This window comes from Salvelinus fontinalis, chromosome 3 (assembly GCF_029448725.1).
Source record: "Salvelinus fontinalis isolate EN_2023a chromosome 3, ASM2944872v1, whole genome shotgun sequence".
NCBI lineage: Eukaryota > Metazoa > Chordata > Actinopteri > Salmoniformes > Salmonidae > Salvelinus > Salvelinus fontinalis.
In genome coordinates, this window is record NC_074667.1 from 6,064,364 (window position 1) to 6,088,577 (window position 24,214).

General features: G+C 41.6%; 2 protein-coding genes across 5 annotated transcripts in view; both read right to left on the reverse strand.

Annotated features, from left to right (window-relative positions):
* Positions 1 to 19,346, reverse strand: part of LOC129836691 (mitochondrial Rho GTPase 1-A-like) — a 28,411-nt gene extending 9,065 nt beyond the window's left edge. For 2 of the 3 annotated variants that reach the window (XM_055902917.1, XM_055902915.1), the window contains exons 1-11: positions 18,637 to 19,013; positions 13,229 to 13,287; positions 11,263 to 11,344; positions 11,054 to 11,097; positions 10,901 to 10,954; positions 10,699 to 10,751; positions 10,045 to 10,153; positions 1,216 to 1,317; positions 998 to 1,096; positions 717 to 825; positions 357 to 480 (exon numbers count right to left, since the gene is read on the reverse strand). In XM_055902917.1, coding sequence (XP_055758892.1) covers positions 357 to 480; positions 717 to 825; positions 998 to 1,096; positions 1,216 to 1,317; positions 10,045 to 10,153; positions 10,699 to 10,751; positions 10,901 to 10,954; positions 11,054 to 11,097; positions 11,263 to 11,344; positions 13,229 to 13,287; positions 18,637 to 18,673 — 872 coding nt within the window. In that variant the 5' untranslated portion in view covers positions 18,674 to 19,013. Of the gene's footprint in view, positions 1 to 356; positions 481 to 716; positions 826 to 997; positions 1,097 to 1,215; positions 1,318 to 10,044; positions 10,154 to 10,698; positions 10,752 to 10,900; positions 10,955 to 11,053; positions 11,098 to 11,262; positions 11,345 to 13,228; positions 13,288 to 18,636; positions 19,014 to 19,281 lie in introns of those variants that run through there. The other variant, XM_055902916.1, reaches the window with a different exon arrangement.
* Positions 19,108 to 21,956, reverse strand: LOC129836727 (tripartite motif-containing protein 65-like). Of its 2 annotated transcripts, none has more exons than XM_055902918.1 (4): positions 21,460 to 21,956; positions 21,136 to 21,237; positions 20,855 to 20,993; positions 19,108 to 19,802 (listed from the first exon to the last, which is right to left on the reverse strand). In XM_055902918.1, exons 1-4 carry the CDS (start codon positions 21,763 to 21,765, stop codon positions 19,243 to 19,245), a joined length of 1,107 nt encoding a protein of 368 aa, XP_055758893.1. In that variant the 5' UTR covers positions 21,766 to 21,956; the 3' UTR covers positions 19,108 to 19,242. The 2 variants fall into 2 exon arrangements, with proteins under 2 accessions (XP_055758893.1, XP_055758894.1); XM_055902919.1 differs by having other exon boundaries at positions 19,108 to 19,799; positions 21,460 to 21,955.
* Positions 21,957 to 24,214: the final 2,258 nt, after the last annotated feature.

A 24,214-nucleotide genomic window follows, 5' to 3' on the forward strand; every position in this document is an offset into this window, starting at 1 on the left:
TTGATCAGTCATTGAAATAAAAGCGCTGAAAAATTGTCTCCCTATTTAAAAAGAAGATTGAGAACAAGCTATGAAGGAAAAATACTGGAGTTTTGGTGCAGGTACAGGCAACTAGCGTAAAAATAATATTTTACGATATTGTCAAAACGATACAATATTTCATCAATAACAACATACCGATATGAAACTGTACTGATTTCCCCCCCATCACTAATATGGGAAATAGTTTGTTGGTATGGGTGTAGAAGCAGACAGTACACCCTGGAGGAACAGGTTGTAGTGGACGTGTAGAAACAGGCAGCACACCCTGGAGGAACAGGTTGTAGTGGACGTGTAGAAACAGGCAGCACACTCACGTGAGTGGGAACAGGTAGTCCTGGTGGAGTTCCAGGTCGTCGTCGTAGCCGAACCTCCTGAGGACCGTCCAGGTGGTCTCATGTCTCCCCCTCTGGATGAAGAGGGTGTGGAGGAACAGGAACCCTGGGGACCACCACCATGATACAGGTCAACGACAGTGTGTGTGTGTGTTCGGAATGTGGAATATGGGGACATTATTCAAACATACCCCAACATGCTCAAACATGGTGCTTCAGAAAGGTGTGACTAGTTTGATAAGAAATGCAGGACTGAGATGTCAAAGAAACAGAAAATGACACACATTTGGATCAACAGGAAGTTCATTGTCTTCGCTCCCTCCCTTTGTCAATAGAGCATACCTTTGAGAGTGAGGCCGTTGTCACACACACCGTCGATCACATTCTTCCTCACAACGTTCTTCACATCCTCCAGAGCCTGAGACGCCAGTGGGGCATTAAAGCATGTCCTCTGCACACACACACACACACACACACCAACACACACAAACACATCATCAAAGCTGACAAGGAAAACACTGAAATAACTATTTCAACCCTTCACCTGAATGGAAAAGGGCTAGTGAACTTGTTAGTGCACTTGTTCTGCTGTAGGAGTCAGAGTCACAGAGTTGAAAACTCACCTGGAAGAAGTTGAGCTCATTATCATTGAGAATCCCATCGTTGTCCAGGTCTGATATCTTGAAGATGCGAGTCAGCGCTTTGATGCAAGCAGGCTTCATCTGGGAATCAAGTCCAATCAACAGTCTAATGACACAGTTGGCCTCAAAGTAAATGTGAGACTTTATGAACAATTCTTATTTCTGTAACATTCTGTCAACAGGGCATCTTCACTCTTTACCCGTTTCTCCTCTGGGCAGTATAAAGGGCCAGTGGGGTGCAGGACAGCCTTTTGGGCGTAGTAAAACAACTCAGAGATGTTCTTCAGGTTCTTTGCTGAACACTAAAAAAAAGAATAATATGGAAATACAGAAAGAAGAGCATACAAAATATGAATTTCATTCATCCTGAACTAATATTAACCAACATTTCAAAAACAACAACGCAGTTCCTGTGCAGAACTAAAATACCTAAATACTTAAAGCTGGAATCTTTAAAAGTGTGAAAACAGCCACGTCCATTTGTGATATTACAACAACAAAGACGTTACTGCAAACAACGAACACTGCAAGCTGCTCGACGCACCTCACCTCTGTTTCGTCCACAAAACAATAACAAAGGTGCTCGAGATGCGGATTCCATCTTTAAGCTGTGCACGGCAAACTCCCTCTCTTTCCACTAGATGGGTCAGGAAAGTGAGAGTTGTTTACAGTAGAGTATAGTAGTGTTCAAGATCGGTCTCCAGTGACCTGGCTGGCTGGGGCCTGGGAGGATCTACCAGCCGGGGATTGGTCTGAGGGATAAGCCAATACTAATTAGACAGTCTGTGAAACATGGAGGAGTTAGCAGCCAAGCTGAACTGAGGACATGGCTCTATGGCTAGCTGGGTGGAGAAGAGCCATGGGGGTCAAACTCCAGGCTTGATTGGATCAGTTTGATTGTCAAGTCTGTTTTCTTGAATTGACAATCAAACGTATCCATAGTACACCTCTTGGACGAGGAGGACACACGCGCACGCAACCTGTCTATTAGGCCTAATATTTCTCAAAAAATGCATGTACACTCACATACCGACTTGAGCAAGCTATAGAAATCCCTTAGCAATAGCTGCATTAAGAGTCTAGACTGAAACCAATACCAAACTGACCCGTGCGTCACGCTAAGCACATGATTGACCCATGGAATTCCCACCATGAGAAAAATAGCATGAAGCGTGTCTGGGTGAAGGTCCTACTCATAAATAATGCCTAACATAGGTTCTATAGCCTAAGTGCATTTACAGTAAACAAGCAAAACATATAGTCTTAGTGTATATAGTGTTAGTATGGACTCACTGTCACCCTGCATGATGACGGTAAAAGCTACATAGATAGAGAATGTAAATCTGGGACCAGCTTTAAACCCTACATATTTAGATTTACAACATGTAACATTTGTAAGCTGTATAGCAGCACACCAAAAGCTGTATAGGCTGTAGAAGGACTGCTACAATATAAGCACCCCCCTGCTATACATCTTTAATAGATACTAGAACTGTTCAAGCCACTCTTTAAACAGTACATTGATTTATCTTCAATGCAGCCCCTGTGCTACATCTGAAGGTGTATCACTCCTCTGTAAAAGCGATAAGTGCAGTGGTGTGAAGTACTTAAGTAAAAAATAAAGTACTACTTAAGTCGTTTTCTTGGGATATCTGTACTTTACTATTTATATTTTTTTTACTACTTTTACTACTACATTCCGAAGGAAAACAACGTACAGTTGAAGTCGGAGGTTTACATACACCTTAGCCAAATACATTTAAACTCAGTTTTTCACAATTCCTGACATTTAATCCTAGTAAAAATTCCCTGTCTTAGGTCAGTTAGGATCACCACTTTATTTTAAGAATGTGAAAATCAGAATAATAGTAGAGAGAATGATTTATTTCAGCTTTATTTTCTTTCATCACATTCCCAGTGGGTCAGAAGTTTACATACACTCAATTAGTATTTGGTAGCATTGCCTTTAAATTTTTTAACTTGGGTCGAACGTTTCAGGTAGCCTTCCACAAGTTTCCCACAATAATGTGGGTGAATTTTAGCCCATTCCTCCTGACAGAGCTGGTGTAACTGAGTCAGGTTTGTAGGCCTCTTTGCTCACACATGCTTTTTCATTTCTGCCCACAAAATGTCTATAGGATTGAGGTCAGGGCTTTGTGATGGCCACTCCAATACCTTGACTTTGTTGTCCATTTTGCCACAACGCATGCTTGGGGTCATTGTCCATTTGGAAGACCCATTTGCGACCAAGCTTTAACTTCCTGACTGATGTCTTGAGATGTTGCTTCAATATATCCACATAATTTTCCTACCTCATGATGCCATCTCTTTTGTGAAGTGCACCAGTCCCTCCTACAGCAAAGCACCCCCACAACATGATGCTGCCACCCCCGTGCTTCACGTTTGGGATGGTGTTCTTCGACTTGCAAGCCTCCCCCTTTTTCCTCCAAACAAAACGATGGGATTTATGGTCAAACAGTTCTATTTTTGTTTCATCAGAAAAGAGGATATCTCACCAAAAAGTACGATGTTTGTTCCTATGTGCAGTTGCAAACCGTAGTCTGGCTTTTTTTGTGGCGGTTTTGGAGCAGTGGCTAGTTCCTTGCTGAGCGGCCTTTCAGGTTATGTCGATATAAGACTAATTTTACTGTGGATAAAGATACATTTGTACCTGTTTCCTCCAGCATCTTCACTGGGTCCTTTGCTGTTGCTCTGGGATTGATTCAGCACTTTTCTGACCAAAGTATGTTCATCTCTAGGGCGTCTCCTATGCGTCTCCTTCCTGAGCGGTATGACGACTGTGTGGTCCCATGGTGTTTATACTTGCGTACTATTGTTTGTACAGATGAACGTTGTACCTTCAGGCATTTGGAAATTGCTCCCAAGGATGAACCAGACTTGTGGAGGTCTACACATTTTTTTTCTGAGGTCTTGGCTGATATCTTTTGATTTTCCCATAATGTCAAGCAATTAGGCACTGCGTTTGAAGGTAGGCCCTGAAATACATCCATAGGTACACCTCCAATTGAATCAAATTATGTCAATTAGCCTATCAGAAGCTTCTAAAGCCATGACATCCTTTTCTGGAAAGCTGTTTAAAGGCACAGTCAACTTAGTGTATGTAAACTTCTGACCCACTGGAATTGTGATACAGTGAAATAATCTGTCTGTAAACAATTGTTGGAAAAATTACTTGTGTCATGCACAAAGTAGATGTCCTAACCGACTTGCCAAACTATAGTTTGTTAACAAGAAATTTGTGGAGTGGTTGAAAAACGAATTTTAATGACTCGAACCATGTAAACTTCCGACTTCAAATGTACTTTTTACTCCATACATTTTCCATGACACCCAAAAGTACTCGTTACGTTTTGAATGCTTAGCAGGACAGGAAAATTGTCTAATTCACACACTAATACCTGGTCATCCTGACAGCCCCTAATCTGGCAGACTCACTAAACAAACATTCTTTGTTAATCAATGATGTCTTAGTGTTGGACTGTGCCTCTGGCTATCCGTAAATTAAGAAAACAAGAAAATGGTGCCATCTGGTTTGCTTAACATAAGGAATTAGAAATTATTTCAAATTTTTTCTTTTGATAATCAAGTATATTTCAAACGAAAATCTTTTAGATTTTTACTCAAGTAGTATTTTACTGGGTGACTTTCACTTGAGTCATTTTCTATGAAGGCATCTTTACTTTTACTCAAGTATAACAATTGGGTACTTTTTCCACCACTGGATAAGTATACATGATAAGTGTGCATGATAAATGATAAGTGTGCATGATAAGTGATAAGTGTACATAAAGTGTAAATGCTGGTAAATCTAAATGGGCTGGGTACAGTGGTTGCTCCACTAAAAGTTTTGTGATTTTGCTGCACGACTTAGAGGTAATTTGTGGTTTAGTACGGTACCCTGCGTCACTACTTCATTGCTCCAGACCAGCGCAAGGGGGAGTTAGAGCACTGATTGTGCTTTTGGGTCCCAAGGCGCTACTGTGTCTCTGTAGTACTGTAGCCTACTCCTGACCGGTCATGTTGTACAGCGCCTTAGTGGCGCAGTGGTCTAAGACACCGCATTGCGGTTGTTGCTACAGATGCTGGTTCAATACCCGTGCCAGCCTCGACTGGGAGATTCATGAGATGACTGTAGGTTTTTGGTTTCTCTCCCTCTAAAAACATAAATAATTCTAAATAACAAACGTGCTTTATTTACAAATTTGTAACAATGTCTCACCCCATGTTTAAGAATGCCCCGCCCCCCCTCACTCATTTGAAAATGAAATAATCTCCAAAATAGTTGTTTTTTAAACTAAGCGATTATCATTACTATTGATTTAGAATGATATAAAAGCCCCTTGGATATTCTCACAGATATATTATTAACAGGACAATATATACTGGTCATGGCTCCCAAGTGGCGCACAATGGGATTGCCTTGCAGTTCTCCAGCTGTATCCACTGAAAGTGCGAGAGGTTCAAGGCACAAGGGCAGGGGGCACGGGATGAACCGCAGAGCCACGCATAGAAGACGGACCTAACCCATGGGGAAGGGAGGAGGAGGAAGGGGGGGGGGGCCTCAACCCGCCCCACTGGGTAGCACAGAGAAACACCTTAAGGGGTATTGCACTAATAATGGCGCTGACTAGGGAAACGTTCCCGCTGTTCTTAGTGCCAGTCTGCACGTTCAAACTAAAACAATGTAACTAATAATGTGAAAAAAGCCCCTTGGATATGAATTTGGAGGGCAGATTTTAAATATGAAAGCATTAGACCTCTCACTAAAGGCATCACTCAAAAGTTATACTTAAATCCAAACTGGATTTAACGAAAGATTACATTTTGTAAATCCCGAAATCCCGAACTTTAAAAGTAATTGGAAAGGTAGATAGGAATTATTTGTGACATTGTGGTTACAATAAAGAATGTAAACAAGATGTAGTGTTTTTATTTACAGTAGTGTTGGATAGCTGGTGGCATTTTGAAAAACAGGTTTTCAAACACTTGTAGCCTATTAGCAGGATAAGACTCTTTATAGCCATGCTACTGTAGGTGTGAAAGTCACACCTTTCCAGTACTCCTCACCCTGCATCAAACTCCACCCTTAACACAGTTACCATTCAAAAATGAGCTGTTTATCTAAAAAAAAAAAAAAAAAAAAGGCATTACGACGAAAGAGAACAGACTAAATGCACATCGTTTTCATCAAGCCAGCTTCTTTCTATGGTGCTACCCAAAATGTATATAGCCTATCAATGTGTAGGCATACCGTGTAATAAAATTAATAATTAAATAAAGGTTAAATGAAAATTGTGTACTAAAAAGTGAATGTGGTTTTGCAGAAAGGGACAAAGGGCTGGACAACTGGCCACACCAAAAAAAAACATGGTTGCCAAGAAAGCGGTTAGTTTTGCTAGATTCTTAAAATGCATACGCAGCATTTGTTTGTTGGAGTCGCGGTACCAATCTGCCGATCTGATGAAGGTGCACATGGATCAGATTCAAACTTTGAAGACCGAGATCGAGTCATTGAAGACAGACCAGCAGAAAGAGAAACATTATCGGAGGGCAGAGATACGGGCGACAGCTGATGCATTGGTCCAGAGTCAGGCGGCATTGGCGGAGAGTCAGGCAGAGAATGACGCGTTGAAGAGGGCGAGGAACGAGATGGAGTCACAATCCATGCCAGGCACACCTGTGAGCTCTGGAACTCCACCTCCGACAGGCAGAGTCAACATACCTGGCGGGTTCATCAGATTGTCGGTTCACCAGATTGTCGGTTCACCCTGACATTTCTATTCCTCTTCTGACAACAGAACTTGACCAACTGCTCACCAGGCACAGCAAGTTTTTTTTTTCCCATTTTTTTTTTTCACCTTTATTTAACCAGGTAGGCTAGTTGAGAACAAGTTCTCATTTGCAACTGCGACCTGGCCAAGATAAAGCATAGCAGTGTGAACAGACAACAACACAGAGTTACACATGGAGTAAACAATAAACAAGTCAATAACATGGTAGAAAAAAGAGAATCTATATACAATGTGTGCAAAAGGCATGAGGTAGGCAATAAATCGAATAATTACAATTTAGCAGATTAACACTGGAGTGATAAATCATCAGATGATCATGTGCAAGAAGAGATACTGGTGTGCAAAAGAGCAGAAAAGTAAATAAATAAAAGCAGTATGGGGGTGAGGTAGGTAAATTGGGTAGGTAGTTTACAGATGGACTATGTACAGCTGCAGCGATCGGTTAGCTGCTCGGATAGCAGATTTTTAAAGTTGTTGAGGGAGATAAAAGTCTCCAACTTCAGAGATTTTTGCAATTCGTTCTAGTCGCAGGCAGCAGAGAACTGGAAGGAAAGGCGTCCAAATGAGGTTTTGGCTTTAGGGATGATCAGTGAGATACACCTGCTGGAGCGCGTGCTACGGGTGGGTGTAGCCATCGTGACCAGTGAACTGAGATAAGGCGGCACTTTACCTAGCATAGCCTTGTAGATGACCTGGAGCCAGTGGGTCTGACAACGAACATGTAGCGAGGGCCAGCCGACTAGGGCATACAGGTCGCAGTGGTGGGTCGTATAAGGTGCTTTAGTAACAAAACGGATGGCACTGTGATAAACTGCATCCAGTTTGCTGAGTAGAGTATTGGAAGCTATTTTGTAGATGACATCGCCGAAGTCGAGGATCGGTAGGATAGTCAGTTTTACTAGGGTAAGTTTGGCGGCGTGAGTGAAGGAGGCTTTGTTCCGGAATAGAAAGCCGACTCTAGATTTGATTTTGGATTGGAGATGTTTGATATGAGTCTGGAAGGAGAGTTTGCAGTCTAGCCAGACACCTAGGTACTTATAGATGTCCACATATTCTAGGTCGGAACCGTCCAGGGTGGTGATGCTAGTCGGGCGTGTGGGTGCAGGCAGCGAACGGTTGAAAAGCATGCATTTGGTTTTACTAGCGTTTAAGAGCAGTTGGAGGCCACGGAAGGAGTGTTGTATGGCATTGAAGCTCGTTTGGAGGTTAGATAGCACAGTGTCCAGGGAAGGGCCGGAAGTATACAGAATGGTGTCGTCTGCGTAGAGGTGGATCAGGGAATCGCCCGCAGCAAGAGCAACATCATTGATGTATACAGAGAAAAGAGTCGGCCCGAGAATTGAACCCTGTGGTACCCCCATAGAGACTGCCAGAGGACCGGACAACATGCCCTCCGATTTGACACACTGAACTCTGTCTGCAAAGTAGTTGGTGAACCAGGCAAGGCAGTCATTAGAAAAACCGAGGCTATTGAGTCTGCCGATAAGAATATGGTGATTGACAGAGTCGAAAGCCTTGGCCAGGTCGATGAAGACGGCTGCACAGTAATGTCTTTTATCGATGGCGGTTATGATATCGTTTAGTACCTTGAGCGTGGCTGAGGTGCACCCGTGACCGGCTCGGAAACCGGATTGCACAGCGGAGAAGGTACGGTGGTGCCGTCCGGACCGTTCTGCTGTTCTGCTATAGCCTAATAAACAAACACAGGTGGCTTATATCTTCTAAATGTTTTAAATGCTTTATTATCCAAATGTAAAAGCATATACTGTACAGCACTGTATTTCTTCATCAGCATCTTTATGCTTTCGTTAATAAAATGATAAAAATATTCTTTCAAAATGCCAATGTTTATTTAGTTATGGGTATTGGAATATTGGAATAAAGTTGTCAAAAATATTGGAATAAAGTTGTCTACTGAAGGTAAACAAATTGTTGCTTACTAGAAAATACTCTTTCAAACACACAGTCACGTTGTACAGCGCCATTATGGCTATTAGCAGGTAGCTGGACAATAGACTTGCCTAGGAGGGTAGGGGGAGATTTCTATCGTCAAATGTATTTCTTAGTTAGGTTGGCTGTATCACAACCGGCCGTGATTGGTAGCAATTTCAGTTTAATCCACTAGAAAAGACAAAACAAATAACACAACAAAAAGTATTATTTGTATTATTATGTATCACATCCAACCGTGATTGGGAGTCCCATAGGGCGGCGCACGATTGGCCTAGCGTTTCTCTCCCTCTAAAAACAGAAATAAATGTTTGTCTTTACAAATATTATTTTGTCCTTTATTCAGATTACAATCGCTCACTTTCATTAAAAAAATTTTTTAAATAACCTCCAAAATATCATTATATATTATCAAGTTGATGGCAAAGTCATATAGCCCGGCACCTAGATAAAGCTGAGTGACTCACTCATCATGGCTTTGGATCAAAATAAATAACTACCAACACGCTTTCTGATAGTCTTTAATAAAGAAATTTTTTGGTTATCCTGACCTGGACACCATGTACAGTAATATAATAGTCCATTATGGACTATTAGCAGAACAATATACCGTTACCAACACCTCTCTGTGTTGGTGGCGCAGCTGTCTAAGACACTGCAGCACAAAATGCTGTTAGTGTGACCTTTATTTAACTCGGCAAGTCAGTTAAGAACAATTTCTTATTTACAAGAACAGCTTTCTCCTTCCTCCTCGTCGGGGAATTGAACCCCGGTTTCCCACGCGCCCACACGACACAGAGATTCTTTAGCTAAATAGCCCAGTACTGTAGCCGACCGTCACGTTGTACAAAGCCATATTTTCCATTCCATCCTAATGGAAACCCAGAGGGTTTTTCGTTTTTCTTGGAATAGAAACACCATAGTATTAATCAAATTTATTTAGCAAAATGTATTAAAATCAGTCCCATATGCCATGTTCTTACAAAAAAAGGGGTTGAATTCTCTAATACAGCCACTATTGAAGGCTATCAAATGCTTCTCAAAGATGCCCACTGGTGGTCAAACTAGCACTAACTAGCATTAATGGTACCAGTGGTTAAATAACGTGCCATAGAATTCTGCGGCAACTTTTAAAGGACAAACCACTGTAGGTCAGTGGCTTTTAGTCAGCAGCCTCTATGCAATATCTGGCGATGCATCACTACTCTGGGTACAGTGCTACAACACAGTGGGTGACTCAGTACAGAAGCCCTCTGGCAGTCTCACCTCCACACATGTCTCTATCTCAGTGTACTGGTTCATGACGGGCAGGATGGTCTCCATGCTGCTGTGTTCCACCAGGTCAGACTTGTTCCCGACCAGGATGACAGGAACCCTATAGGGGGAGGGGGGGTGTGCAATTGTAGTGTGTGATAGTTTTGTATTCTGGTGAAGTCTTTCTTGGAAAATAAATATTTTTGATCTCAATTGCACTTCCTAGAAATAATATTATCAAGTGGTGGGCCTGCATGCATTAAGCTAGGTCCACCATGACTTGTTGTACTTCTAGACTGCTGTTCTACGGAGAAAATGTGTACATTTACTGAAATGACTCGTTGTGAAAATCATGGACTTGTGTTTATGACTCGTGCCCATCTCTTTCAAAACTTTAGGAAAGCATCCAGGCATATATCATATATTTAGGAGAAAACACATTCACGTAACTTCATGTAGAGTGCCGTTTACAGTGACCAAGTAGGGTGAACCCTGGTAGTGGTTAAGTATTGCAACACACATACCACATTGGATACCCACTACTACACTGCAACCCCCATACTCTTCATGTCATAGGTCATTAAGACGATAGCGTTACCATTGCAAAGCTCATGCAGGAACTGGGCTACATACGAACCACAACTAAACCTAGACTGTATCCCTCACCTGCTGTCCTTGTCTGTATTGTCATTTATAAGTGGAATCCAATGGCTGGTCACCTAAAAGAAAACAAGATGGTGAAGATACAAAAAGCAAACATGAGTGTGAACTGGCTGATATCAAAACATAAATGTGCATACAGTACTTCAAGAATACACAAATAAAATTAAATAGCCTAGGCTATGTCAAGTACTATGACTAAACTCACCTTCTCAATGGACTTCTTGTTGTTGACGGCGTACACTATGCAAATCACATTGGCCTGTAAAGGGAGCGACAACCATTACAATCTGGACTCGGCAGTACTCTCAAATCTCTACACAAATCTTTCTACAATACTGGACATTGGTTCTAATATTACCTTTGATATCTCTGAAGACAACTGCTCATCTGTTTGTTCCGCCTCTGTGCATGTTAAAACACGCAGTTAGTGAACAACAGGACAGTATTAGTGTAGTAGTTCAGTGTACATGGCTTGAATGTACAATAACATGCTTACCCATGGTTTGCATAATACAACAGAGATAAGGTACACATTATATAATTACACTGTTAGTACAGTTACAGTACCTGAGTAGTCTACTATGTGTGTAGGAACTCTCTCTGGGGTGACGTCTGCCGGTATGGTGATCTCTTCAGCCCGGTAGGGCACCTGTTACAAGGAACCAACCAAGGATGACCATCATAAAGAAACACCAATGGGATACTCAAAACGTACATTCTACATAAGGTTGAAGTCGGAAGTTTACATACACTTAGGTTGGAGTCATTAAAACTCGTTTTTCAACCACTCCACAAATTTCTTGTCAAAAAACTATAGTTTTGGCAAGTTGGATGACAAGCATGACACAAGTTAACAATTGTTTACAGACAGATTATTTCACTGTATCACAATTCCAGTGGGTCAGAAGTTTACATACTCTAGGTTGACTGTGCCTTTAAACAGATTGGAAAATTCCAGAAAATGATGTCATGGCTTTAGAAGCTTCTGATAGGCTAATTGACATAATTTGAGTCAATTGGAGGTGTACCTGTGGATGTATTTCAAGGCCTACCTTCAAACTCAGTGCCTCTTTGCTTGACATCATGGGAAAATCAAAAGAAATCAGCCTAGACCTCAGAAATAAAATGTGTAGACCTCCACAAGTCTGGTTCATCCTTGCGAGCAATTTCCAAACGCCTGAAGGTACCACGTTCATCTGTACAAACAATAGTACGCAAGTATAAACACCATGGTACCATGCAGCCGTCATACGGCTCAGGAAGGAGACGCATTCTGTCTCCTAGAGATGAACGTAATTTGGTGCGAAAAGTGCAAATCAATCCCAGAAAAACAGCAAAGTACCTTGTGAAGATGCTGGAGGAAACAGGTACAAAAGTATCTATATCACAGTAAAACGAGTCGTATAACGACATAACCTGAAAGGCCGCTCAGCAAGGAAGAAGCCACTGCTCCAAAACCACCATAAAAAAGCCAGACTACGGTTTGCAACTGCACATGGGGACAAACATCATACTTTTTGGAGAAATGTCCTCTGGTCTGATGAAACAAACATAGAACTGTTTGGCCATAATGACTATTGTTATGTTTGGAGGAAAAAGGGGGAGGCTTGCAAGCCGAAGAACACCATCCCAAACGTGAAGCAAGGGGGTGGCAGCATCATGTTGTGGGGGTGCTTTGCTGCAGGAGGGACTGGTGCACTTCACAAAATAGATGGCATCATGAGGGAGAAAAAGTATGTGGATATATTGAAGCAACATCTCAAGACATCAGTCAGGAAGTTAAAGCTTGGTCGCAAATGGGTCTTCCAAATGGACAATGACCCCAAGCATACTTCCAAAGTTGTGACAAAATGGCTTAAGGACAACAAAGTCAAGGTATTGGGAGTGGCCATTAGATAGCCCTGACCTCAATCCCATAGAAAATGTGTGGGCAGAACTGAAAAAGCATGTGCGAGCAAGGAGGCCTACAAACCTGACTCAGTTACACCAGCTCTGTCAGGAGGAATGAGACAAAATTCACCCAGCTTATTGTGGGAAGCTTGTGGAAGGCTCCCCAAAACATTTGACCCAAGTTAAACAATTTAAAGGCAATGCTACTAAATACCAATTGAGTGTATGTAAACTTCTGACCCACTGGGAATGTGATGAAAGAAATACAAGTTGAAATAAATCATTCTCTCTACTATTATTCTGACATTTCACATTCATAAAATAAAAGTGGTGATCCTAACTGACCTAAAACAGGGAATTTTTACTAGGATTAAATGTCAGGAATTGTGAAAAACTGAGTTTAAATGTATTTGGCTAAGGTGTAAGTAAACTTTCAACTTCAACTGTAGGTAATGCATGTATTATAACTGTTTATTAGTACTACTGCTGATCATCAAGACGTGCGTCTCCCACGGGGAGTTAGCAGTCTACCCGATACAATTCAAAGCACTCTCAGTTTGGGAAAAGTGCTTCATAGGCTGAATAGACATTATTCAATCTATTTACTAAACACAGAGAGGTTCCAGGAAGCTTCTTAACGTACCACTTGTGGGAACTCCTCGCTGACCAGCGACATGATCAGGGAAGTCTTCCCCACCTTGGCTGTCGGAAAAAAGAAAAAGAGGGTGTCATACTGGCTCAGTGTCACACCTGGCAATGAGACTCTTCTCCATTCTAGAATTGACAGAGGGAGAGGCAATTTGCTCAGCCTCACTTTCTATTGCATTGTTATGTGTACGTAAAGTAACTGTTTTAGAATTGCAGCCTGTCATGCATTGTTTCTCTGTACATTTCAAACATCATAGATGGCAAGCCTCTTTATGCTTTGTACAAATTGGCAGTCTGTCTCGTGCTTCACACACACACACACACACGGTGAGATAGTGATGCTGCTGCAGTGAAATATTCTATCCCTGGTCTCCTACACCAAGTTGCCTCCCAAATCTAAGACATGAGCATTGGCTCTAAGCCCATTCGTGGCCAGACAGAGCTACTTGACAGCTTACTAAATCACAATAGGGCTTTGCTTTAGAAGGGAATTGAATTTGGCAAATGTGAAACATAGAGCCCTGGGTCACTGTATAAACAAAACAGTGCATTAGGAAAGTATTCAGACCCCTTGAATTTTTCCACATTTAAGACATTTTTTTAACAATTGTTTCCCCCCCCCAATCTACACATAATACCCAATACCCCATAATGACAAAGCAAAAACAGGTTTATAAATGTTAGCAAAATTATTACAAATAAAAAAATGACATCACATTTACATAAGTATACCAAACCTTTACTCAGTACTTTGCACCTTTGGCAGCGACTACAGCCTCAAGTCTTCTTGGGTATGACGCTACAAGCTTGGCACACTTGTATTTGGGGAATTTCTCCAATTCTTCTCTGCAGATCCTCTCAAGCTCTGTCAGGTTGGATGGGGAGAGTTGCTGCACATCCATGTTCAGGTCTTTCCAGAGATGTTCGATTGGGTTCAAGTCTGGGCTCTGGCTGGGTCACTCAAGGACATTCAGAGACTTGTCTCGAAACCACTCCTTTGTTGTCTTGGCTGTGTGCTTAGGGTCGTTGTCCTGTTGGAAGGTGGACCATCGTCCCAGTTTGAGGTCTTGAGCACGTTTTCATCAAGGATCTCTCTGTACTTTGCTCCGGTCATTTTCGCCTCGATCCTGACTAGTCTCCCAGTCACTGACCGCTGAAAAACATCCCCACAGCATGATGCTTCCACTACCATGCTTCACCATAGGGATGGTGCCTCCCTGACCAAGGTCTCCCTACCAAGGCCCTTCTCCCCCGATTGCTCAGTTTGGCCAGGCGGCCAGCTCTAGGAAGAGTCTTGGTGGTTCCAAACTTCTTCCATTTAAGAATGATGGAGGCCACTGTGTTCTTGGGGACAGTCAATGCTGCAGAAATGTTTTGGTACCTTTCCACAGATCTGTGCCTCAACACAATCCTGTCTCAGAGCTCTACGGACAATTCCTTTGACCTCATGGCTTGGTTTTTGCTCTGATATGCACTATAAACTGTGGGACCTCATATAGACAGGTGTGTGCCTTTCCAAATCATGTCCAATCAATTGCATTTAACACAGGCGGACTCCAATCAAATTGTAGCAACATCAAGGATAACCAATGGAAATAGGATGCACCTGAGCTCAATTTCGAGTCTCATAGCAAAAGGGTCTGAATAGTTATGTAAATAAGGTATGTTTTTTTTATTTTTTTTTATTATAAATTTGCAAACATTTCTAAAAACCTGTTTTCGTTTTGTCATTATAGGGTAGTGTGGAGATTGCTGAGGATGAATATTATTTAATCAATTTTAGAATAAGGCTGTAACGTAACAAAATGTGGAAAAAGTCAAGGGGTCTTAATACTTTCCAAAGGCACTGTATAAGAAACCCAGTTATTAGAGAGAATCATACACTACATAATCAAAAGTATGTGGACGCCTGCTTTTCGAACATATCATTCCAAAATCATGGGCATTAATATGGAATTGCTCCCCCCTCTGCTGCTATTAACAGCCACCACTCTTTTGCGAATGCTTTCCACTAGATGTTGGAACATTGCTGCTGGGACGTGCTTCCATTCAGCCACAAGAGCATTAGTGTTCGATGTGGTTGAGGTCAGGGCTCTGTACAGGCCAGTCAAGTTCTTCCACATAGGGCCATATGTGGCCCGCGACCTGATTCAATAGGGCCCGCTGAATAATGCTCAGATCAAAGAATTTGCGATAGTAAAGTTTTGAAAAACATATTTTTTATTCAAATTAAAAGTCCAATGAATACTCGCCTTTCTGTAATGATTTAACACACATCGCTTTTGAACATTTATTTTGAAGGCACGTATAAATAACTGCACGAGGACAGACAGTGACTGACGAGGACAGACAGTGACTGACAGGCTGACACGTTACAAATAATAGCTAGCTAGAAATTGCGCAAAAATGTGTTTTTCAAAGAAAAGTAGACAATGAATGTAGGGTGTTTTTTTGGTCTTTTTGCACATCAGATGTACAGCCTTGTCAAAGCCTTCAAGGGAAAATTACTCCTCCTGACCCGCTAAGTAGAAGCCAACAATCTCACCCACCTTCCGACACTACTAGTCTGTTCCCTATCAGATGACCAGCGGGTGAAGTATACATCGCTGCTACGTGCTTTGAACGGGAAGTTCTCGTCATTTTGGGGATTTCAAAGAGTTGTAAAATGACATGCTGTTGGTTTCCTCTCCTTTCACCTTCAATGTGGATAACGCTCCCACTGACCTGCAACTTGAGTTTATCGATCTTCAGTCTGATGCAGTGATTGGAGAACTATTCAAAACAATGTCACTAACGAGGTTCTATGCATCTCGCTTAACAAAACTTTCCAAAGATTAGGAGTCATGCTCAGAAGATGTTTGTACTGTTTGGGTCAACCTATGCATGTGAACAGACATTTTCAGTGATGAAATATAACAAGTCAAGGCACAGATCACCTCTTACTGACTTTCACCTCTCTGCAATCCTGCGCAAAGCGACGTCAGAAACTATATCCGACTTCACTGCTCTAATCAATGCCCATCAGAGACTTCACCCCTCACACTGAGTAGTTGAAATGTAATGTTGAGCTCTCTCTCCTTGTGTTTTTGTGTCATATACCCGTTAACAAGAGTTCTGTCCGTGGTGCTGAATGCACAGTGTACTTTTCCCTCCGTGTAGTTCATTGCATGTTTAATAATGAAAATACCTACCAAAAGGAGAACATGAATGTGGTTCATTTCTGTGCATGTTAAAAAAGTTAAATAAGTAGCATGTCTGGACGTGATTTACAGTAGATATATCTGTCAACAGTCATACACATGATGTATAATCCTGTAATATGATTCTGGCATGCAATGGAGAAAATATATTCTAATGTGACCCTCCATAGAAAATAATTGCCCAGGCCTGGTCTAGAATGCAATTTTATGCTGTCACGTTAAGATTCCCCTTCACTGGAAGGGGCCTAGCCAGAACCATAAAAACAGCCCCAGACCATTATTCCTTCCCCACAAAACTTTACAGTTGGCACTATGCATTCGGGCAGGTAGCGTTCTCCTGGCATCTGCCAAACCCTGCTCGGCCATGGAAACCCATTTCATAAAGCTCCCGACAAACAGTTATTGTGCTGACGTTGTTTCCAGAGGCAGTTTGGAACGCGGTAGTGAGTGTTGCAACTGAGGACAGACGATTTTTACGCGCTTCAGCCCTCGGTGGTCCCATTCTGAGAGCTTGTGTGGCCTACCACCTTGCGGCTGAGCCGTTGTTGCTCCTAGACGTTTCCACTTCCCAATAACAGCACTAACAGTTGACCAGGGCAGCAATTTTACAAACTGACTTGTTGGAAAGATGGCATCCTATGACGGTGCCACATTGAAAGTCACTGATCTCTTCAGTAAGGCCATTCTAAAGCCCGATATTTGTCTATGGAGATTGCATAGCTGTGTGCTTGATTTTATTCACCTGTCAGCAAAGGGTGTGGCTGAAATGGCCAAATACACTCATTTGAAGTGGTGTCCACATACACTACATGGCCAAAAGTATATTTAAAGTGGACAGGTGCTGCCTAGGTGAGTCAGAGTGAATGTTTTGAACACATTAACTAAAGCGGACATTTAGCTAGGGCAAACTTTATTTTTATTTCACCTTTATTTAACAGGTAGGCCAGTTGAGAACAAGTTCTCATTTACAACTGCGACCCGGCCAAGATAAAGCAAAGCAGTGCGACAAAAACAACAGAGTTACACATAAACAAACATACAGTCAATAACACAGTAGAAAAATCTATGTACAGTGTGTGCAAATGTAAAAGAGTAGGGAGGTAAGGCAATAAATAAGCCATAGAGGTGAAATAATTACAATTTAGCATTACCACTGGAGTGATAGATGCTCAGATGATGTGCAAGTAGAGATACAGGGGTGCAAAAGAGCAAGAAGATAAATTATATGGGGATGAGGTAGTAGGGTGTGCTATTTACAGATTGGTTGTGTACAGGTACAGTGATCGATCGGTAAGCTGCTCTGACAGCTGATGCTTAAAGTTAGTGAGGGAGATATAAGACTCCAGCTTCAGTGATTTTTGCAATTCATTCCAGTCATTGGCAGCAGAGAACTGGAATGAAAGGCGACCAAAGGGAGTGTTGACTTTAGGGATGACCAGTGAAATATACCTGCTGGAGCGCGTGCTACGGGTGGGTGCAGCTATGGTGACCAGTGAGCTGAGATTAGTCGGGGCTTTACCTAGCAAAGACTTATAATGACCTGGAGCCAGTTGGTTTGTCGACGAATATGTAGCGAGGGCCAGCCAACGAGAGCATACAGGTCGCAGTGGTGGGTAGTATATGGGGCTTTGGTGACAAAACGGATGGCACTGTGATAGACTACATCCAGTTTGCTGAGTAGAGTGTTGGAGGCTATTTTGTAAATGACATCGCCGAAGTCAAGGATCGGTAGGATAGTCAGTTTTATGAGGGTATGTTTGGCAACATGAGCGAAGGAGGCTTTGTTGCGAAATAGGAAGCTGATTCTCAATTGTTTAGATATCAAACTGTTTAGATAAAGGCAAACCATGCACTGATGACAAATGCAATGTGGACAGGCAGTTAGTCAACATCACAGCAGATGGTAAATAGCCAATGTCACTTGGGTCTAAACATCAAATTGTTTAGGATACTAGCTAGATAGCTATGTTATGACACTACTAGCTGAGTAGTGTAGTTAACATCATGGTGTGTGTGTGTATGTGGTAGTGTAACGTTAGCTATAAAACTGGATAAACCTAGTGGCACAAAGCTAGCTAGATAACGTTATTCCTCCGAGTCCTTTCATCAGCATCACGCACTCCTCCAGCTGGCTGTCATGCATGCAGGTTCGAGCTTGACAGTAAAACAGAACTACGGAGTAGACCAAAACAAATCCACTTACGCTCTCCCACCAGTAATATTCTGACGTCCTTCCGCATCTTCACCACTGTTGAAGAACCAAATCTGCAAATGCGTTCATGAAATCATTTATTCTCTCGTGTGGTTGAATACAGCCAGCGTTCAGCTATGTGGCCTGGCTTACGTTTGCATTTTCCCAATTGAGCTTCACCAACATAAACCTAACTGACGCTACGTTCGAAGTAAATGCCCTGCACTGAATGATATTACCAAACGGGTCCTTTGAAAGAGCTAACCTCTCAGACATAAAGCGTAGCTGCTAATGTCGACATTTATATTATTAGTCATTCGTCTGCACACAAACTTGAACGTTACGACCGCGCGAAGCTAGCCTGAACATGAAATTACGACCCGCCTCCAACGAGGCGAGCAAGGGGACAAATATTGTGTAGCTACTATAACAACGCAAAACTCCATTAATTCTTTGGGGGAAATAAAAAAGCAACATAAAAAATATAGGTGATTGTCATTTTATTTTGACCTCTAATAGGAATATTGTGTTAAATATATTAATGACTAAATATGTAATTTTATTTATCTCACTCATAAAACAGACAACTCTTTATGTTGTCCCCATCCTCACATATCCTTATGACACGCAAGGAGGAAAGGACAAAGCATTGTTTACCTTCAGCCCAAACAGCCAGAACACTGGCCTCACTGGCTCTGTGAATCCCTCCTCCACACAATGCAGCAGAGTCTGACTGTCAGACAGGCTATAAAATGACAAGGTCCCATTCGTCACATCCAGAGCAAGTCTAATGATACTGGGGCAGCCATGTTTGATAAACTCCTCTATGTTATTGTGCCAGTAGCACAGCTTGTTCCTGCTCCACTCCAGGCACCAGGAGTTGGCTGTGCGACCCAGCTGATCTCTGCGGCCGATGCTGGGGTAGGAAACCCCGACGGCCCAGCCCACGCTCGCTGACGTATCTACATCCCAATAGTGGCAGCCTTCACTGAACTCCTGCTCCGCCATCCACTGGCTGATGTCAAAGCGGCCGTTTTGGCATGCGGAGGACGTCGTCTTGGTCACCACTCTGTGCTCTTTGGGTATGAAGGTCAGGCGCCTGTGGCCTAGGGCTGGGTTGAAGGTGAGCCAGGAGAAGCTGACCCCAGGCAGGGGATGGGGTGGAGGGGCAAAGCCTGCTGACAGACATGGCCAGATATGGACAAAATGTGAGATTGAAGTCATTAGATGAATGCAGTAAAGTTTATCAGCCTACTGTATCTGACCATGATGAAAAAATTACCTAATTGTCGTACTTGAGTAAAAGTAAAGATACCTTAAAGGAAAATTCCACACAAAAACTATCTTTTGGTATTTGTTTCATTAGTTAATTGTTGACAAAGTCCCACAATGTTTGCTTGTCAGCAATCAAGTTTTCAAGATATGTAACTTTAAAAATTGCAAAATCATTCCTGTATGATGCATTTTGCAAATACCAAAATATTGTTTTTGGGTGGAGTGTTCCTTCATAATAGAAAATTACTGAAGTAAAAGGGAAAGTCACCCAGTAAAATACTACTTGAGTAAAAGTCTAAAAGTATTTGGTTTTAAATATGCTTAAGTATCTAAATTAATAGTAATTGCTAAAATATACTTAAGTATCAAAAGTAAAAGTATAAATCATGTCAAATTCTTTATATTAAGCCAACTAGACAGCACAATCTTCTTGTTTTTTTAAATTACGGATAGCCAGGGGCACACTCCAACGTCATTTACAAACGAAGCATTTGTGTTTAGTGAGTCCACCAGATCAGAGGCAGTAGGGATGACCTGGATTGTTTTCTTGATAAGTGTGTGAATTGGACCATTTTCCTGTCCTGCTAAGCATTCAAAAGATAACCAGTACTTTTGGGTGTCAGGTGTCAAAATGTATGGAGTAAAAAGTACATTATTTTATTTAGGAATGTAGTGAAGTAAAAGTAAAAGTTGTCCAAAATATTAAAAGTGAAGTACAGATACCCCCCAAAACTACTTAAGTAGTACTTTAAAGTATTTGTATTCAAGTACTTTACACCACTGGTATCTGATGTACTCTAATGACACAGATGTCTTTGAATGGCTATACTGTATATAGGCTACCCCATCTAGTGGTTGATTGGTGAAAACAGCACATTATATTTACAATATTCAGTACAATATAAGGAGTAATATTCACATGAGACTCAAGAATAGGACAAATTCTACAGTCTACCTTCAGCCCTGTGTCTGTCATTTGAGGGAGGGGAGATGGGTAACTCCTGAACACGACCATCATGGGAGGCTGGGACATCAGGACACCTGTCATCTGTCACTTCTGAGCTTGTGTCATTTATAACAACAGGGTCCTCCATCTATATGACAAGATAACACAACACAGGAGCATGAAAATTAACTTTAAAAAATATGATCTTTAAAAAATATGATCTTTAAAAAAGAAAACCAACTAAGGAGGAAGTTGTAGCCTACTGTAAATACTGTATCTGGAAAGTTTACCTGTTGCTGTTGAATAGTACTTCCAACCTCAGATTGTCTGTTGATATCAGTTTGTTGTGAGTGTGAGGCCACACATTCTTCAGCTTTATCCTCTTTGAAGTCCTGACAATTATATAATGTAATATTATATAATACAACTAAAATATTTCTACTATTTGATAAGTTATATATAGTTGTGCACTTGTTTATGGTAAAAAAAAATAAAAGTGAATCCTCCAACCTGATTTATTCCTATTTAAAATTCCGTGTTATTATGTAGCGACGTTGATCGTGACAGGAGTCAATAAGCATACTCTGTTCATAAAAAAAAACGTTTTAACTTACCGTTTCCATTTCATGTGCATTTGTAAATTCTTCAGTGGATACAAAACGTTTATGTTCATAATGAACATTCACGATGTTACAAAGTGTAACATTTTTATGCAGTTTAAAACCTGGTCGAATTTTTCCTCTGCAATCGGGACAATCCCTCTTCGTCTTCGCTTGTCCACGTAGACAATCCTCTAAACATTTCATACAATAACTGTGGCCACAAGTTAAAGTCACTGGATCAGTGAAAATGTCAAAGCATATTGAACATGTGAGACATTTTCCTATATCTGTAAGAAGTTCTTCAAGTAGCAACGCCATTGCGATTCGGTGTGTAGGCTAGAATGCCTGAATTGAAACCGAAAGTGTAGTAAGTAAGGCAGATTGCAAATTTTCCGAACGGGATTTTCCCTCTCGAGGAAAAGAATGTACCTAATTAATAAACAACACCAATTAAGTATCTCTCTCTTTCTGTGTGTGTGTGTGTGTTTGAAAGCACGTTAATACAGTGTGTGTCATTGCTGAGAGAGAGGTTTAATGAGAATATGTCAATCAATGCAACTGTAGGCGTGTCATGTATAAAGTCAGTTAGTTGTATTTGTCACACCCTGATCTGTTTCACTTGTCTGGTGATTGTCTCCACCCCTCCAGGTGTCGCTTATTTTCCCTGGTGAATATTGTTAGGGTTGCGTCAATTCAATCTGGTATAAGGACAAGTATGACAATGAGTCACTAATTGTATGCTATGTACTTTTTATTAACTAAGCAATAAATGGTAAATGCAACTTTCGTATATACGGGTTCCCTGTACCACCCCGCAGGGTAGAACAGAGAACTAACTTGTTCCTGACAAAGATATTATAATATACTCTGACAAGAGGTAGTTCCTGCTTCCGAGCCGGCCTGTCAGAGTAGAGACTGGGCGTGGTTTAGACTCACCCAGCCTATCGCCGGGCGCTCAGGCTAGTCCTAGCCTCTTTGCGCTCTTTGGTGTCCCGGCGCTGTTGCTGTGTAGATTACGCTCCCTCACCCCAGAGACTGAGGTCAGACAGCTCTGCAACATTGTCTGAGCTATTTGCACCTGTATACAAAAGCACACTATTCTCGCTCAAGGCTAACCACAGCTTCCCAGCACACTTATCTGGGGCTAACTGTTACTTCCAGCACACACACACAGACACCCAGGCGTGCAGGCCAACAGTTGCTAATATTCAATCACATTAAGTATTCAATCACAATCACATATAGTTTTGGGTTGTAGTGCATAACTCAGAACCTCACAATATATCCCTGTGTTTCCTGTCTCTTTGCCAGTTCGTCTTGTATGTTTTTCAAGTGAACCAGCGGTTTTCCGTACTCCTGCTTCTATTCTCTTTTGCTAGTCCTCCCACTTTTTGACCCTTGCCTGTTCTGGACTCTGTACCCACCTGCCTGACCATTCTGCCTGCCCTGACCTCGAGCCTGCCTGCCACTCTGTACCTCCTGGACTCTGAACTGGTTTTGACCTTTTTCCTGTCCATAACAATTCTCTTGCCAACCCCTTTTGGATTGTTTAATAAATATCAAGACTCAAACCATCTGCCTCCAGTGTCTGCATCTGGGTCTCGCCTTGTGCCCTTATAGTATAATTGTTAAAAAGTTAGACACTTTCCAAGACTGCCATTTTTCTGGTTAATATATTCACTCACCTCAAAACTGTAAACAACCAGAAGTTTCTCTCCTACTGAAAGCATGGCTGCATTGCCACCTGATTTTATTTTTTGCCCAAACTGGTATTCTCAAGTGTACATGTGCAGATCACCCTCCTTTTCTGCTTTAAAGGTTCAGTGCAGTCAAAAACGGGATTTAAATGTGCTTTATATATATTTCCACACTAAATGGTTGGAGTAATACTGTGCAGTTGTGAAAATTATAATACTGCCCCTTCAGTGTAAGAGCTGTTTTAAAAGACAGCCTGAAATTTCTGCCTGTTTTGGTGGGATGGAGTTTTGGCCTGGCTGGTGACATCACCAAGCGGTAAATGAGTTAATAGACCAATAAGAGTTCCAAACCTCTCTGCCAATAACAGGTAGTTTTCAGTTTTCCAGACAGTCCCAGACAGTCCTAGCATAATTGTTGCTTGATTTTTGGCATTTCTTTTTGACCATTTTAATTGAAAACAATCATAGTAAGGTACATAATTGCTATCAGAAATGATTTGATATTGTTATAAAAACAGTTGCATTGGACCTTTAAGGTAATCAGAGTGGTCTTACATTGGACCTTTAAGGTAATCAGAGTGGTCTTACATTGGACCTTTAAGGTAATCAGAGTGGTCTTACATTGGACCTTTAAGATAATCAGAGTGGTCTTACACATTTGGCACATTTTTCACTTTGTGTTCACTTTCCCATTCACAATATGGCCATCATTGTACATTTTCCATGATGTCAATGTCACAGTTGCCCCCCTGTTGACTTCGTTGCCTTGGTTGTCTCAATTCTGAGTTGAAAGTCAATCAGTGAATAATTGACTAGTACTGAAGTTGAACTGCTAAACCCCTGCATCTGTGGTTGAATTCTAAGACATTTGATGATAATTCTATATCTATAAAGTGACTATGAAAGTGACCCTCATTAGACATAATTATATTCGGGTTACAATGAAGATTCAAAACACAATCAAATGAAATGCAATAAAAGTTTACTGAAGCTAAATGGATTGGTTTGGGTTTGGGGGAGGTCAGTTTGGGATGGGGATGGGGGGGGGGTGGGGGTTGGAGTGAGAAGAA

What these genes read in the sequence shown, in the direction of transcription:
- LOC129836727 (XM_055902918.1), bottom strand. Translation starts at nt 21,765, where the DNA reads ATGGCGTTGCTACTTGAAGAACTTCTTACAGATATAGGAAAATGTCTC. An exon ending in GTACTATTCAACAGCAACAG is followed by an intron (nt 20,994 to 21,135) that starts GTAAACTTTCCA and finishes CTTGTCATATAG; the next exon opens with ATGGAGGACCCTGTTGTTAT. An exon ending in TGACAGACACAGGGCTGAAG is followed by an intron (nt 19,803 to 20,854) that starts GTAGACTGTAGA and finishes CATGTCTGTCAG; the next exon opens with CAGGCTTTGCCCCTCCACCC.